Source organism: Ischnura elegans, chromosome 9 (assembly GCF_921293095.1).
Source record: "Ischnura elegans chromosome 9, ioIscEleg1.1, whole genome shotgun sequence".
NCBI lineage: Eukaryota > Metazoa > Arthropoda > Insecta > Odonata > Coenagrionidae > Ischnura > Ischnura elegans.
Genome location: NC_060254.1, coordinates 76,778,512 through 76,795,888, shown reverse-complemented (window position 1 = coordinate 76,795,888; position 17,377 = coordinate 76,778,512). Strand labels below are relative to the sequence as shown.

Sequence of the window (17,377 nt, the reverse complement as noted above, 5' to 3'; positions counted from 1 at the left end):
GAGCCTGTAGCGTTTGATATTTATGTTTATGTTGTGATTACTGTTATTTATTTCATGCTTATATTTAATTGTGATGTGGATGTGTAATGAATACTGATGGAATGTTGCCAAGGAGTTTTTGAGAGGAGAGAGAGATTTATTGAAAGGGAAGCCATTGAAAAAGGAGCTGGAAGGAGGGGGAGGAAAACATTTTTAATTTTAAAAGGAAAAAAGAGGTAATTGAAGGAGACAGTTGTCTGATGTTACAGGCCTGATGATTCTTATTGACCAATTCCGAAGACTGCGTTTCCTTCAATGTCTTTTTCAGTCTATTAGACATTTATCGAAACGTCGGCAAACAATTTTGTATTTCATTCCCAGACCCATACTCCAAGACGTCATTCTATATCATATGAATTAGTTTGCTTTTGTCTTCAAGTGAATTTCAAATCAAGTTAACATGGTTAGTGGCGCTTTTGAGCACGCTCTATGCATTGGGAAATTGTGGATGGATCCAGGCTTGATGTTACCTTCACGTGGTTTATACAGGTCTCATTCTCCTATGCCTGTGTTCTCATCCCCCTTTACCGCTTTTACTCCGCAATGTACTCGGCTGATGGAAGAGGAATTGCCCTTCTGCTGCAATGTCCACCCGCTCACTGGACGCAGTGGCGTCAGCTTCACAGCAGTACCCCACACGTCCTCGGGGTCACACGTACACATTACGCCCTGCTGCGCAACACGCCCTACTTCTGGGTACTACACTCCTGCCCTTGCATGAATCGGTCAGGCCTTGATAAGACCTCATCATCTGGGTGACAATGGAATATGGGGCAGGAACCGAAGCCTTTGCAGGGTTCATCACTCCTCGCAGAGGCAAACATTGAGGAATGATACATAGACTGACGCATGATTTCAAGGGAATTACATGATACTCGATTACTATGTGACGCCTATGTGGTAAAGCGGTGCCCTGTCATTGGCATACATTGTACTGTCATTTATATTGATTAGTTTCCTAGCGTTGCAAACTAGGAATTGCATTTATGTGACATGTTCGTTCATTTACAAATAAAACGTGACATGATTGGTTAGGCTTGATTGTATGAAATCTCAAGATTACTATACGGTTGATGGAGAAATGCTTTTTCCTCAACTTCAAATTAATTATCTCCAACTATGTGTCAACGTTTTATACATCGCTCAGGTGATCTAAAACTGTTGATTTTTCACTCAATGATGGTGTGAAATGTTGAAACTAATAGTGTAATAAATTCAATAAAATATAATGGATAATTGCTATCTGTCGTGGAAAAACTTCAATAATAAAATTTGCTAAAATATTGTTTCTATGACTGCTTTGGCAAGGGAGCATTAGTCTTGGCATAGATCATGAATCACATTTTGGAATAAAATGTATGATTCAGAAAATTTACTGATATGCGATGTTGCGTGAGGTTGTGTCTTTTCGGAGAATAGAAGTATTACAATCCAAGTATTTCTCATTGTGATAGGTTCATTGAATATTTTCTTGATGTCTTTGTTTCAGTCTTTTTCCTCAACATAATTTGTGTTTACAAATCAGCGCACTCAATAACTTGTCGTCAGCTATCTGTGACGTAATCATTTGAGAAACACCTAGAAGGCCGCAAAGTTATTTCTTGATGTCTTTCCAGAAAAATAATTATTGCCAAGCCGGTAATTTACCTTTAAATTCAATGTACGGTTGTCTGAATGATGCAAAGATAACGATACTGACCTCGTCGTCACACAAATAGCTATCATTCTAATAAACATCTATGAAGGGAAGCGGCGTAAAAAATGTTTAGAGAATATTTTCCGGACCTTACTTAATGGAGCATGGGATATCATTTTAATTTATAGCGTTTTGGGATTCATTAATAGCAAAAGTTTAAGCATTGTTACTTTCTAAATATTTCAGGGAAATGGGTATATATAATCTCAATCCTTTTAATTTCTGACGTAATTAAAGGCGCGTTGAAAGCTAAGTTACATTGTGTGAATTACCAGATCCAAGCCATTAATGTTTGGATCAGTAGATAAATATACGCTAAATTCCAAAACGAAGTCTCAATGGGGGTATGTTCAAAGTCGGTTTTAATAAAATTTATTCATCGAAAAAGTTTATTGAAATTAAATCACATAACTTCATGATTGAAATATATGCTTGGCAAGGTATATTATCTGTATAAAACTTTCTATACAGCCTATATTCACGAAAATAATGAATAACGATTTACATAAATCGATATGTTGAGGATGATTCTGGTACCTGGAAATTTATACCTCCTATAATTATGAATATAATTTATACCTGCTACCTCCCTTTGTTAATTGCTTGAGGACCCTTCGTAACCAAGCTAAAGCTAAACGTTATTCCCTTCATACCTACCTTTATGCTTGCGAGCACCTCTGTATTATTCCGCCTTTTCATCCTGGTGGGTTCATTGTTTTTTAAATTAACTAAGTACTTTTAAACAAAGTGAATTGAATCACCATTCCGCATGAACGGGTTACATCTTACAATTTTACTGATTTGGTATTGCTTTGATTTACTATTTCTTTCTCTTGATTTTATCGTGAGGTAAAATTTACATTTCTCTGAACTAATCTCTGCATTCGGAGAGAAATTTCGGAAGTGGAATACAAATTTTAGCAGTGCCATCTATGCGTTACTGTTTTCCTCTCTGTTTGGATATTGTGACCTTAATCCTGTTTATCCACAAAGGATCTCACGAATGAGCTTTGTATTAAAGCAATATTGGAGCGAGTCGGATGTTCTTTGCCTGAGTGCCTATGATTACCTACAAATTGGTTGCCTTTGTGTATAGAGTTTCCTGTGTTAGTTGCTAAATTAGACTCTAAAATTACTTATTCCTGTGATAGTAGTTAGTGGTAGCTTTGTTTTGTGCCCGATGGTAAAGTTTTCCTATTTCGAATGACATATGTATAGAACCTTAGGAGCTCGAAGGGGTGTATTTGGTTGCAATAATTTATTCCAGTACATACGCTGAGTACCTTAACGAAGGCTTTATCTTTGAGGAAGCAATTGAGGCTCCTTATCTATGCTTATCACTATTCTAGCCCGTCTCTAGCCCACACAAGTTACTCACTTGTCTTTTGACTATCATAACTACATATTTATCTAGTTACCGACCTGGTTTATCGATTGACTTCACATTCGCAAAACAGAATTTATTTGTAGCCCTATTAGGCGCTAATAATTGTAAAATAATTTTAGTTTTAGCTATTGCTGGTGGATGCACAAAATGATCAAAACTACTTTTTATTTAACGTAACATTTACTGATTAATCTGATCTAGCGGATATATAAAATTTTTCAAATATATGCATTCAAATATGAAGAAAATTTCTTGTTTAACCAATATTTTCGTTTTTTATATTTTACGAAATTTTTATATGTCATATTTAAAAGTGAAATCAATTAAAATGAAATCTGTTCCCTTCATATTTCATAACAAATTTTTGCCTTAAATATTTTTAAAGATTTTATTCCGATATCAATCAATGTCTTTGGCACATTTGTGATTATAATATCTCTCTCTGTAGGTATTCATATTACCCAGTTATCGTAGCGTTTTCGGACATCTAACGCCCTAAATAATTTTCTCCCTGCTCTACTTTTACTCATAATATCTCATAAATTTCGTAAAATATAAACAATACATCGGTATACGAGAAATTTTCATTATTTTTTCATCAATTAAACTGTATATCAAATTTTTTTGGGTATCCCTTGGATCAGAAAAGTTAATGAATTTTATGTTAAAACTTATTAAAAATTAATCAAAATAAATTTTCTGCCGCACGTGTAGCCTTTATTGACGATAAATATTATGAAATACAACGACGATTGGAATTTGATGTGTCAACAAAAATTATTCTTAAAATTCTGTTTAACTTGCAAATTCATTTTTTGGGTGATACAACTCGACCGTGACGCTAACTTTTAGCATTAGCTATTATAAAGCCCTGGAATTATCTCGCAGGGCGGCCAAGATAGGATTTCAATTATAAAAGAAACACATTTGTCGGAATTTTTTTAGGAATTTTTAGGTTTTCTTTGAAGTATGTCCCTACTACATTTTGGGTCAGTGAGGGTAGTTAGTTTAGTAATTATCCATCTGATTTTTTGTTAAGAACTTTCGTTGCTATCGGCACCCTAATCGTTTTAGGCTTGCATGATGGAACGTCTGGTTTACTTTTACCTTCTTATTTTTTTTAGGAAAGTGACCTCCTCCAGTGGAATAAAAAAAATCCGGCGAGTGAGTTAACTCTCGTTTAATTATTGATGTGCTAAGTATAAGTACGGTCCTGATACTGTCCTAATTGGTTATATCGTGATTTATCTTAATTTTTTAAATCGTAAAATTGCAGTACACTGCTCATACTTTTCATTCCTTGTAAAAACCATCTATTCCGCAGAATTCATGTTATTAAACATTTCGGAAAACTCGATGAATTTTTCCCGAAGTAAAAACGTATTCAGCCCTTATTTATTATTTCATTATTCCTTATTCAAATTCACCTTTAAATCTTTCTAATCCAGAGCTGCTTCTGGGAGAAATCAAATTTCAAGGTTTTTCATTTTGTGAACTTGAAAAATATGCACGAAATCTTTATTATCGTGGAAGATAAATGCTTCATCATTAAACTTTACACCACAATATATTACATAGTTTATATATTTTTCCAAAATGCAGCTGAAAATTTATGCATTTTTGATATGGCTTAGGAGCAACACTGGGTTATAATGGGTTTAAAACAAAAAGCAGTCTTCCACTATGCACCGGATTACGACTCAGTGAGTCGAATCGCGTTGTGCGGTGGATAGGAAATAAATCCGTAATTGAAAAATACTCGATTTTTGCGACTCCTGATTAGTATTAAGTGGGTTATATCATAGAGTAAGTATATTCTTATAGAGTAAATATATACTTACTCTATGGTTATATTTCGTATTTCATTATTGTTGAGCTAAATATATTTTCTGTTCTGTGGCTGAAGAAAAGACTGAGCATTTTCATGAGCATGATTTTCAAGTTCCTCACGTTTATTGATTTTGACAAAGTTATTGAAAAAATAAGAATTCAGAGAAAAAATTTATTTTGAAAAATATTGATAAAATTTGGGACCATAGTTATGCCATAAAAATTTTATATTTTAGCATTTTGTTGGAAAACACGCATTGAGTTATAAACGTGAATGAGACGGAATGAGACGAAAAATTAACTGACAAATTTAAAATAACGCAATGCTGAAAAAGGTGTGGTGAAATGTTGGTAAAGCAAAGTTATTGACTATTTTAATGGTGACATTTTATAGCTCTTACCTTGATTACTTTCCCCGTTTCCTTGGTCTCGTCGTCAAGGCCGGGTCTTTTGACAAACGAGAGGAACATGTGTCGGACAAGGTCCTCTGGGACGTCCACCTCCAGATAAGCGTCCATGAACGCTCGAAATCCTTCAAAGTCGACGTCCTGTAACAAAAATGCAATGACCCTCTTTAGAAATGATAGGTGCCATGGAGAAAGTGCCGCGTGACTAAGAATAATATATGAGTACTAAAGGATTCCTAGCGCGTTGAAATCGCCCAAATAATCTCTTAACAATAAGGATATTTTCTTGAATATTCGAAATTGTGCCATCGTTTGGAAGACCTTCAGAAAAACCAAGTACCAAAATCCCCTTTTTTGGATTCCTTTAACTACTGGAGGAAAGAAGAGCATGTAATTTTCTTTTGGTGCTTATTCTATAAGTTGAATTTTAAAATTAATTGGCTATATTTTTCCAAATAAACCGAGGAACACTAATCATATAAAGAATCCAGTTCTAATTATGCGTGCAATAATGCGTAGAATTTTTACATGGTAATTATCTACCCGTTGACCAATCTTAAATTATGTTCTCATGGTTACCATCGGCAGGGAGTGAGTTTATCTTTGGTAAGATCTTTTTGAACCTGGAATTTTTGGAAATCAAAAAATCTCGCAAGGAATGTGGTAGGTTTTCATTATGGTCTTTAAAGTTGCTATTAACAAAGATATTTGTGCCTATTGGGCTGAACAAGTTAATGCGTTTATTATGCAACATATGGTATTTAATCCTATGGAGATCATCAGCTTACGCGGCGTGAAGCTCCTTTACCCATCCGGATGCTTATATTGCATTTAAAAGTTTCTCTCCTGCCATATTTATTAGGAAGCAAGTCTGTGCTTCCATGGTGATAAAATTTTACGGTTCAGTGACTGTAATTTTCTTAGCTAAGTAAATTTAATACTCAAACATAATTATAGGACAAGTTTAAAATTAACTTACCCCATCCAAGTTGTGCTTGGCCAATTTGCCATCGCCACTGAATTCTTCCAAAACATCCTTAAGCTTCCTCGTAGAATCTGCAATAAAGAAAGTGAAATATTTTATTCAGAGTACTCTTATTTCAATGACAATAAAATTATTCCGCACACGGTTTAGATATTTTCACACTCATAAGGGTATGATAACTGATCTTAACATCTTAACCTTACATAACTTGGCTTGGGGTCATGCGCACTTAACTTCACAAGCTTAAGTAAACTGGCCATAAAACAATGTCGAATTAAACATATTGAGCAGGACTCTTCATCTAACCGTGTTCATTTTTTGTTTGAAAACTTTCTGAGATTAAGAAAGATGTAGTGCTTTCTCGGCGAATAGACTTCGTAAAATGTTCTCGGGATCGCCATCGGGTCAGGAACTGCATAACTGCCGACGTTTCGATGTCCGACTCGGCCATCGAAACGTCGGAAGTTTTTGCAGTTCCTGACCCGGTGGCGTTCCCGAGAACATTTTACGAACTTTCTGAGATTTTTAGTGGATAACTAAAGCACACGGACAGATCAACTGTTCAGATCTCATATCTACCGCAAGTATTCAAATTAACACCATTTATTGGTATCAATTCGTATGCATAAATGTAAAGCTATAGTATATAGAATATGAAATAATTATTTCCGTATTGCGAATTATTTGTGTGTAATATTCTCAGGATTTCCACCGGTAATAAACGATGAAACGTGAAACATTGATGATTTACAACGAATTGAACCGGCGTAAATCCCTAGAAGATTTTATGCATATAGTATTTGTTCTTTATCCGCAAACAGTGTTTATACACGTGCTTTTTCTTAATTTGTTGTGTCTGTGTGTGTATCGTCAATGGAATCTTGCAATCGAGTTTTAACCAACCTCCCACTTTTAGATCCGCTACAAAGTTTGCACACTCGCTTGCTACTGATGAAAATACAACATTTAACAAAACTTTTTAAATATTCCATGTTTCCATGGTACTCTAATGCATTAACTAAATTTCCGTACCGAAGATAGTTTTGAATTTTCTTAAAAGATGGCGTTCCTTATGTATTTTTTGCTCGAAAGTCTTTCATAAGCTCTTGTTTCATCGATTACGTGATTCAACTCCAAAAAGTAGAAAATAAAATTAAATAGAATAGATTATAAAATTCCGCTTTTTCTAAAAACAGTATTAATTCCCCGGAAATTTAAACAGTATAAATTGCACTAAAAAGTAAAAGATATGCTATCAACACTCGGAGAGTAAATGGTGAGTGCTGATTAGGATAATTAGAAATGAGTGTAGAAGAATTTTATAAGTGAGTAAGGATTGGCAGGCAATATTAATATTTAATCCTAATCAGCATCCACGCTTCATTATCCGAGTGTTGTAATGCATATCTTTTACTTTTTAGGGCAATTTTGACTCTTTGTTAAAAGTGTGTTTTTGAAAAATATTTGTTATTTATTTTATGTATCTCATTCTTCGATACATGGCGTATGTTACAATATGATTTCAATCGTCATCTTGTTTTCATTACTGAAATTTATTGTCCGCTGCTCGCTGTTAATGTTTTCATCTATAAAGATTGGGTGACCTTAGAGGCGCAAAAGAATTGTCAATTACGTCACCGTTTATTGCGTAATTTACTTATGTTTGAAAAGGCTTCTTTGACCAAATATCCTATTTAATTGAAGGAGTAGAGGAAATACAGACGTTCTATCTCCGAACATTACTCGTAGAAAATCTCGCTCTAGGTATTCTTTATATATCCAATATTGGACTCGCCTATGAAAATACTTCTCCCATCTCATTCGGGGGTGGTGGCCGAAGCTGTACACTGTGAAATAACGAAAGTATTCGTCAAAAATAAAAACGGAGAGAGTTATTGAATGAGTAATTACAATCAAGTATTGAATAAATCCTGATACCTCTCCCTATTTCTTCGATTTTTTTTTCTGTTTTTCCCTCCGGTTTTTTCTGTCATATTTCCCTCCTGTTTTTTCTGTTACAAGAGGGCCGTTTTTTTCACCCTACGATGAGTCATGATCAGAAGACGAAGTGATTGATTAAAAATTATTTAATTGTTAAATGTTGAGCACACTTGTGGTGCACTTTCGAGATAATCGCCTCGACGATTGATGAATTGGTTACGCCTGTGGACAAGCTTTACCAAGCCTTCTTCGTAGGATGTTGTTGCCCATGACTTCTAATGAATTTTGCCTTTGTCTTGAAGGTCATCGTCCGTTTGAAAACGCTTCCCTCCTAGCCACGTCCTTATTTCAGTGTTAACCCGTTAACGCCTAGCGGTACCATATGGTACCAGCTGGTAGTGCAATACTAAACGAACTTTTTTGTTATTTATTGTAAATTGTTCGGGATTTTGAGAGTTTTAAACTAATAAGAATATTTATAATTACGTTTTTCAGAAAAGTTTGCTTTTTTAAGCAAGATTTGACGTTTTTGAGTAATTTTGATAATTTATTGTGCAAAATAGAATTATTTGAAACGTTTCTGGCATTAAAATGTGAAATTACTAATGCCTATTTAATTTCGATTTTTGACCTCTTAAGGGCCTAGCGGTACCACATTGAACCAGGCTGTATCTCCAAGACTATTAGTGCTAAAAGTATTAAATTTGCATGCAATCAATCAGATTTTAAAATTGATTATCACGAAAAAGTTGGGATGAAATTTTTAATTTTAGGCGTTACCGGGTTAAGATGAAAGTCCCCCGGCACTAGATCGGTATTTCACGACGGGTGATCGAAAATTTCCCATTGAAATTGCTCAAGGAGCAGTTGGGCAGCATCAGCGCTGAAATGACGGGCGTTGTCATGGGTCAGAACACTTCCAAAAGTCAGCAAGTCTCTTCTTTTGTTTTGAATGGGAATGGACGTAATGTTTCACACTCAAACCACATTGCATTAAAGAAAAATTCTCTTTTATCGGCATAAAGGTCAAGACATGTCAAGACTGAAGCCATTAGGCGAGTTTTCTGGCTCTCTCTTCGCAATGCACACTAGGCGGGATAATCAAGTGAGGCAATATAGTTAATGATATTGCTACTAACCATAAACTAACAACTTACGTTAAGAAATGACTTGAGGGTGTGGTACGGAGGACGCGCAATTGCCCTACCTGCGCCGTACCCGCCTGTCGCTTGTATGGTGTTTTTGATGAGCTTTCGGAGGTATAAAAAAAACCTCCCTCATATTTCCCTTCTGCTTTTTTTGTCGCCAATGTAATCGCACCGGATTTATTTTTATTATCATTTGAGCACAAATTGCTGCATTTGCTTGTATTTGCTCCTATGGGGAAACCCAGAGCAATAAACTTTCATTTATTCATTCATTCTTTCTAAGAGAATATTAATTTAATGGGAATAAATTTTTCTATGGAAATTTACAACATGCAGACAGACGCTTTCGCCGAAATAAGCCGATCTTCCAGACACGGAAAGGTCGGAGAGAAAGGGATGTCTTATCACGTAATCCGCAATTTCTCCATTTCGATCTTAGTCGTTTAGGCAGAAGCTGAAAATCTTCTCCTTTCGTATTTACTCTCTGGTTTTATCTCCCAAAATTACGCGGAGAAGTTCGGGTATTCCTTTTTATGCGGCTTTCCGTCGAAAATATTTTTCCCTTCCGATCCACGCTGGCCAAAAACGATGCGTCACATTTGCGGTTTGTCCGAGTGATCTGAGGATCAGGCCTGGAGAGGACGGCCATCAATTCTTCGTCGAGATGAATTTTTCGGAGTGAAAATGGGGAGGTAAAGGAAGTAAAACAAGCACACACACACACCTACGCACAAACACACACCTACGCACAAACACACACAAATCTCCTGCACGCCCGCCCCCCCATGTTTCATTCTTTTTGTCCGGGCTCCGGAGATCCTATTTCTGGACCCCAGCCAATGGAGCTAGCTCTGTCTACGAGATGGGCTCAGCGAACGCTTAAATCACTCGCCTGTCGTCCGTGGAGATGGATGCGAGCCTTATGATGCATGCATGTGTCCGTAAATTAGGACAAATATGTTAGGAATGTTTTCATTCGGGAGAAGTGTTGCAAAACAGCGTGTCTAACTGTCCACTGATCCTTAAAACCCTTGGAAGTGTGGGAATTATTTTCGAATCAATGCGGGGGGCATTTTTCAAAATTGTCATTGAAGTGCTTGGTAGCAGTGAATTACTGTGGTCTCCCGATAATCCAGCAGATATCGGACCAGAGCACTGCCGGATTACCGAAAACGCCGGATTACTAGAAATCACTAAAAATGGCGCAATTAAACGGTAGAAGCTATGTTTTATTGTATAAATACGTGAGTATAATATATTGTATTATAAACTTCATTAGTGCATACGCTCCATTGAAGTGTTAACGTAAATTAAAACTACAATGAAGTAAGAAATTAACTTACATTAGAGTACCGTATTGTTTCGTGTTAATAGTCCACATTATTCCATTGAAGTGGAAGACATAAAATAGTCCTATATTTTCGTCTACTCCTTTCGTCTTTCGACTTGGTAGTTGGGTGTATTAAAAGGCCGAATTACTGGAAGGGACAAAGAAGTGAAGTGCCGGATTATATAGGGAGCACTGTATATAATATGACACTCTGAAAAAGCTTTAAGCTTGAGAAGAAAATGTCAGTTGAATTAATAAAATACGCGGAATGCACAAAAAATGAAGTTTATTTGAGTTATATAATGCTACTTGTAGCCATGTGAACTAAAGAAACTAGATAGTGTAGTGGTCTGCGCAGTGGCCCGGAAAGCCAAAGGTCCATGGTTCGATTCCCAGTCCAAAGGAATTTTTTCTCATGGCAATTCTTGCATATTTCACCGCCGTTCACGCGGTAGGCTTCGAAATATTACACAAAGATATTAGAGAAAATATTATAAGACTAGAAATATTATGATGAAGTTCTCCAATAGCCGCAATGTATTGCACTCCTCTGTTTTCCACCGACTCACTTTATACTGAATTGGTTTGCAGGGATGGAGCCGGCTAGCCTTAACACTCACTCACTCGCACAGGCTAGATATGCCAGGAGAATAAGCTCAAAAGAGCCGTTCAAGATGTATAGAAGGCAAGTGAAGTGCGTATGGCGCTATTTCGGCCTCCAAGTGTCCATTTTCAATGCAAAAGTATAACATTTTCATAACAACATAGGCAGGCCCGTGCTGGGCCGCCGGGACACCCCGGTGCGCCCTTTAGCCTAGAAATCTCCGGTGCCCTCCTACTACGAAACTGACTTTTTTTCAGCCAGAATACCAACATTGAGCAGTTAACTTGCCTTCAATTATTTTTCATTTATCAGCATAATTAACACCGTCTTGAGTCAATAAAACAATAATTTAAATTAATATAATTCAATCTGGTAAGATTCAATTCAACCTCAAGAGGAAAAATTCAAAAATTATTATTTATAATGATTAATAGTAGCGGGCGTAACTTGGTGCAAATCCATAATCGTAGGAATAGAAGGATCAAAAACTTTGCTATGTCCACATGGTAATTTATTGATAATGTCTGTCTGATTGAGGTGCCTTGATTATGTTACTCTGTAACGAAACCATGGTCGGTCTCAATAAATTACCATGTGGAAATAGCAAAGTTATTGATCATTCTATTCCTGAGGTTATTTTTCATTATATCCATATCCCCAGACCATATCATATTCATTATTATATCCATATCCCATATCTATATCCATATCCCGGTAGTCCTCCGCCTGCATAGTGCTGGCGCCCTCTGGCCATGGCCGTCCACCGCCCTAAGAAGGGGTCCAGCACGGGGCTGAGCATAGGGTTGAAGTTATAATGGGGACGGCTTTTGGAGCACTTCATCATCCATTTATATAATAGGCAGTAGAGCTCAGATCCTCATATTCGATATAAGACTAGTCGAGTTGGTGTTGAAAAGTTGATGTGTCCTTTTGAAAACTTGCGATTCGCGTTGGTTTGATGCCACTCCCTCCATATCAAACTCCTCCCTTTTGTATCGTACCTATGTGTCAAAATCATATGGGTTTGTGTGACGCAGGTTGACTTGACGTGTGCGGGAGAGCGGTATCTCTACGGTGTGGGTTTTTCTTTTGCCCCTGTCACGTACTTCGTGTGGCCTTTGCTTTCTCAGAGGACTTTCTCCACTTTTCGTCTCGAATTCCGTTTGCACAGTGTGGGGTCGAAACTTGTGGTTTCACTCCAAAATTTACAACGCTGAATAGTTCAGTAGGGTCGACGTGAAGAGACCAATCGGTTAATAACGCTTTGCTCAATGCCTTAGCCAAGAATGCATTCAGAAAAGAAATAACAACGAAAACTCAACGGGAGAAGTTCTGGTTTTGAATTGAATGCAAAAATTCGAAGCTTTAATAGGTTTGTAGGTGAAGCGGTAAAATTTTGGTCTCCGAAAGTCTATATGATAATTACAAGTTGGGATTTATACATTTCTCATTAATCGAGTGAAAAAGAATCATTTCAATATCTTTTACTCTTTGAAGCATGAATGACACACTACTGGTCTTGGTGTCAGTTAATAAGGCATGTAAATATATCTACGCGAATTATTTAAAGTGATTCATTTCGATTGGTTTCCTTGAGAACGTATTTAATCGCAAATCACATTATTCATCGCAATATTTACATGAACCCTATATTTATGTACATTTAATCAATATTTATTATTAAAATTGATTGATTTTCCATATAAATAGTTACTGGCATATTTTCGAATAAAACTCTTGGACATCGCAGCATAAAACTGGTTTGCGTAGTTTCACACAGACATTAAATAAAAGGCGCTCCATTCACCTTGGAGCCATTTATAACGGTACGTGTAGTCGCACGGGTATTCGTGGAACGGGTAGCATAAGGAATGTATTGAAATATACGGGAGTTATTAAGTATAATAGCTTATGTCCATGAATTTACGTAATTTTGGTTGTTTACCGGCCAGAATTCCGATGAAGATTGCGTTACCTCATCTTATTTCGCTACCTTGACGATTTAGTACGGTCAAACTTGCAAAACTCGTTTCACTATATAGGATTAGTGTGAGGCTTAGCTAAAATTAGCTCATATTGTGATTAGGTAGAAAATATGTTGTTCAAAGTTTTTGGTTAAAAGAGTTGAATTAAGATTGGAAAATTAATCACTACCCTCAAACTAACTTTTCCTGATTTGCATTGAGAAAAAGTTGGAGGAAGTAGAAGAACTCAAATAAACCCCTTGTATGCTCAATGTAAACAATAAGTTATGTGGATATTTTTCCAATTAATTTTTGGACTTAAAAAAGTTAGAGATCATTTTTCGGAGATAACTAATTTGGTTGGTAAACATGGAGAAAACATTTTTTATACTGAAACATTTACCGGTGCTAGCTTTTTTTCGCTTAAATAATCCGTTATCTTATAGAAAAACATTATGGAAAAAATTGAATTGAGTTTGGAACCATGCAACTACCGCCAACCAACTTTGCAGATCAGAGAGCGCTTTTTAATGCTCACAGTGAATGAGGAAAATGCTTGTGTGAAATGCAGTAAAAAAAGATTTACACAGGCTCCAAAATTCATTCTTCAGGCCTTCTTACACGGTACATTAAATCGTAAAAGTTAATGCGTTAATGTGTGTACGTGTGAATGATCACGATAATGCACCGTGTAACCACCCAGCTTGTGCGAATGCATGAACAGAAAATAGAACTTGTTGTAATTATGTTCCTGCATTCGTGCATTCAGTCCACAAAAATCGTTTATGCTATCGGGAAAACAGGCCTTTACACTGAAGAAACTCCTTTATTTCTCTTGGAATGTCTTTGAATAGTGTAATTTTGATTAAATATGCCATATAACTGTATTTTTCGGGAGTATTCACGTAATTAACATTTTATTCCTATTTTTGTAAAGAGTAAAAATAATGTGCATGACGTTTTATGTCGAGAATTAGCATTTCCACAGTGAGCACCAAGGGGACTGCATAGAGGAAGCCCAATTCCATCCCATGGTTGGCTGATTTCTGTTGCCACTTCGGTCGCATTTTAATCGCTTTTCAAAAATGTCCGAAGCGCGTTGATGTATACAATGCGATCCACTTTTTTCCAATATTTTGCTGGATGGTCCTTGCAAATTCTAGGAATTGCAATGAAGTGTTATGAATTTGATAAAACGCGTCATCATGAATATAAATGTCGGTTAAAACCGCTAACTATAGCTTATTTCCCCGTGAAACTCAGATCAATATGTCCGTCAGCGACGCGAGTGGCGACTTTTGTAAACCCATTTAAATGCGCGGTGGTTGACTACACATTAGAGGCTGACTGGAGAATCCTCTTTTCTAATATTCGCGGTGAGCACTGTGAACGATACATTTAAGAGTAAGATTTCAAGACATGAGGGTTCAATTGCTTCTCTTGCTGAACATCGTCACATATGAGACAAATATGATAAGTGCTTTGGCTTCAGGAGGATGCAACATTCCCGCTCGATCTGTCATATTTTTGGCTAGTTTCCCGACGAATTACTTGCTAAGACAATTTGATATTATCTTGAGATTCTCATGGAGTGAAGGTTCAACCCTTCTCAAATATTAGCTATGTCAGAAGTCAAACCTCTTCCCTCAAATATGGACTGCTTGTCGCATCATATGCTCAGCAGTCCATACCACCTTGTCCGGTAGTGTCCACAAATATCCACCGGGGGAATGGCGCTTCGGCGGCTTAACTGGATAAAGCACTCGACCGGAAATTCGAGGATTCGAGTTCGAATGATTTTTTCTCTGTGAATTTTTCGCTCAACACTTGAGTCTGCGGTGTGAAATACCAATGTTGAGTGAGGACATGATATTAAGCCAGGAATACACCCCTTACATACATAAGGAAGAATCGGAGTTTGTCCCGGTGAATTACTTGAGTGAATTCTTCTCGGGTTATCAACCAGGTTAGTGTCTGAATGTTGCCGGCCGAAGTGTCGGTAGGAGACTTTCGCAACATCTTCACGGCAGATACACGTAATACGTCACGAATTTAGATCGCTAAAGGGGGAGTGATGCGTCATATCAAGGAGACTGTTGGGCGTGGCTCTGACGTCCATTGTAGTACCTTTCTGCAATTTTTTTTGGACATTTTTTCCCTGAGAAAATCCAGAGGGAAGGGTAAGAGGGATGGATTCCAAGGCACCCTTTTACAAGACCCCGAAGGTTAAAGGGTGGAGAGGGCGCCTGTGCTCAACAATGTTACCGGGCTTAAACGTCTTTCTTCTTTTCTTTTTGGGTCCACTTATACCCTTCGCTGCATAGCCTTGCGATGGAGCCGGTGGCTGTGCGTCGTTAGCACGCCGTGGGGCGTGCCTGCGGTCTTTGCCGACAAGATTCCGGGATCTCCCTCGTATGAGAAAGGCTAGACAACATAGAAAAGCGCCCGCTGTGAAGGAACGGTGATGCTCAAAGGATTAGGGTTTCCCTTCTTTCTGTTGGGGCACCACCCGTTTCTATGCAACCGCCCACAACCGCCTTTTTTTGGGTACCGGGAATGGCATTTTCTCCTTCCTGCTCCTCTGCTCACATTTTCGCCGGTGCGAGCGGGGTCCAATTTTTCACAGGGTGTCCAGTGAATTTCTAAACCGGGAGAATCTTGAATTATGCGTGAATGTTTAGTCCCTGGAATTATGTATGAATTTTTGCTCTAACTAACTGCTCAAATACTGTTGGTAGCATTCGCGTGAAGAATTTTTTATCGGCGATTGTTGAGAAAATATGAAAAAATCAATAAATTCAATTTTACATAAGGTTTATAAAAATAAATTATTGGCTTTTGTGTGAAAATATATTTAAGTAGTTTCCGTGGACACCTGAAGCGGAACAAGATTCATTTATTCAAGGTGGCTTATGCCGTTTCTAAAGCGTTCTAGTGGAATAAGATGGTAAAAACGGATTTTAGATTAGATGGGTGCTATTTATATTTTACTTTAAGGTCCCCGCTTTCATTAAACAAATTGATGATAAAATACGGCATCTATGATATAGATATATTGATAGCATATTTGCTGTTCAGGAAAAATCTATAAGAACAAAAATAATAAAAATACAGGCAGGCACATGGATAATTACAAAAAAGATAAACTTCTCATTTTTCGAAATTTCTGTACGTTACATCTTCCCGTTTTATAGCATAAAAAATGTATGTACGTACCTAAAAAAAGGCAAATGAAGTTATAAATAAGGAAGGATTTGGTACAACACAAAAAAATAATGTATTTTTAACTGAACAAACAACGAAATGGGACAGTAAAAAAGGAACAGTAATAACATGAACACAAATTATAAGGTAAGTTCTATAATTTACTCGCTGTGACGCTGGGAGGTATTCGATACTTGGATCACATTTTAGAAAACATGTACTCTAAGTATCGTTTCTCCCAATTTTTTAAAAATGCGACCGGTTTTTGACCCTTTCGTGTCATTTTCAAGGGATGAAGTTTTGTGAAACAAAACATAGTTTATGCTTTTCAATAGGACACCTCTATTTCGTGAATAACCGCCCGAATCTCTTCAAGTAGGATAACGTTGTTTTGATAGAACTCATGCCACTCAACGCGTTGACGTAGCGAGAAATCGCTGTGAACCAGTTCTATTCTTGATCAAAAATCGGCGTCGATATGTTTGAGTGCCTCTTGGCATATGACGCGTGGGCCGGCGGGGGATACGACAGGAGATGACTTTTGATTACTGCCCACGCCATCTCCATATTTTTCGGCTGTACTATGGATATAGGCGTTTTGTGTGCGTAGAGGGATATCCCGGAAAGTTGGCAGACTGAGATTGACCGTCACGGCCTGTCTCTATCGGGCGAATCAATCATATCGCTGCCCAATGGGCGAGATTCCTCCTTTTGATTCAAATCATCAAAGGGGAGCTCAAAATTTAGGGTCGAGGTTGATTGGCATTCGGCTTTTCTCAACTGACGTTGATTCTATTCGAGTATTTTGAGCCCTACGTGCTCAAGCCATTGTTTCTTTTCGT

At 37.2% G+C, this 17,377-nt stretch overlaps 1 protein-coding gene across 1 annotated transcript in view; it reads right to left on the bottom strand.

Annotated features, from left to right (window-relative positions):
• The window catches only part of LOC124164960 (diacylglycerol kinase beta), a 651,622-nt gene that overhangs the window by 103,995 nt on the left and 530,250 nt on the right, over positions 1–17,377 (bottom strand). The window contains exons 3-4 of the mRNA XM_046542198.1: positions 6,339–6,415; positions 5,354–5,500 (exon numbers count right to left, since the gene is read on the bottom strand). Of these exons, the coding sequence (XP_046398154.1) occupies positions 5,354–5,500; positions 6,339–6,415 (224 nt within the window). The remainder of the gene's footprint in view (positions 1–5,353; positions 5,501–6,338; positions 6,416–17,377) is intronic.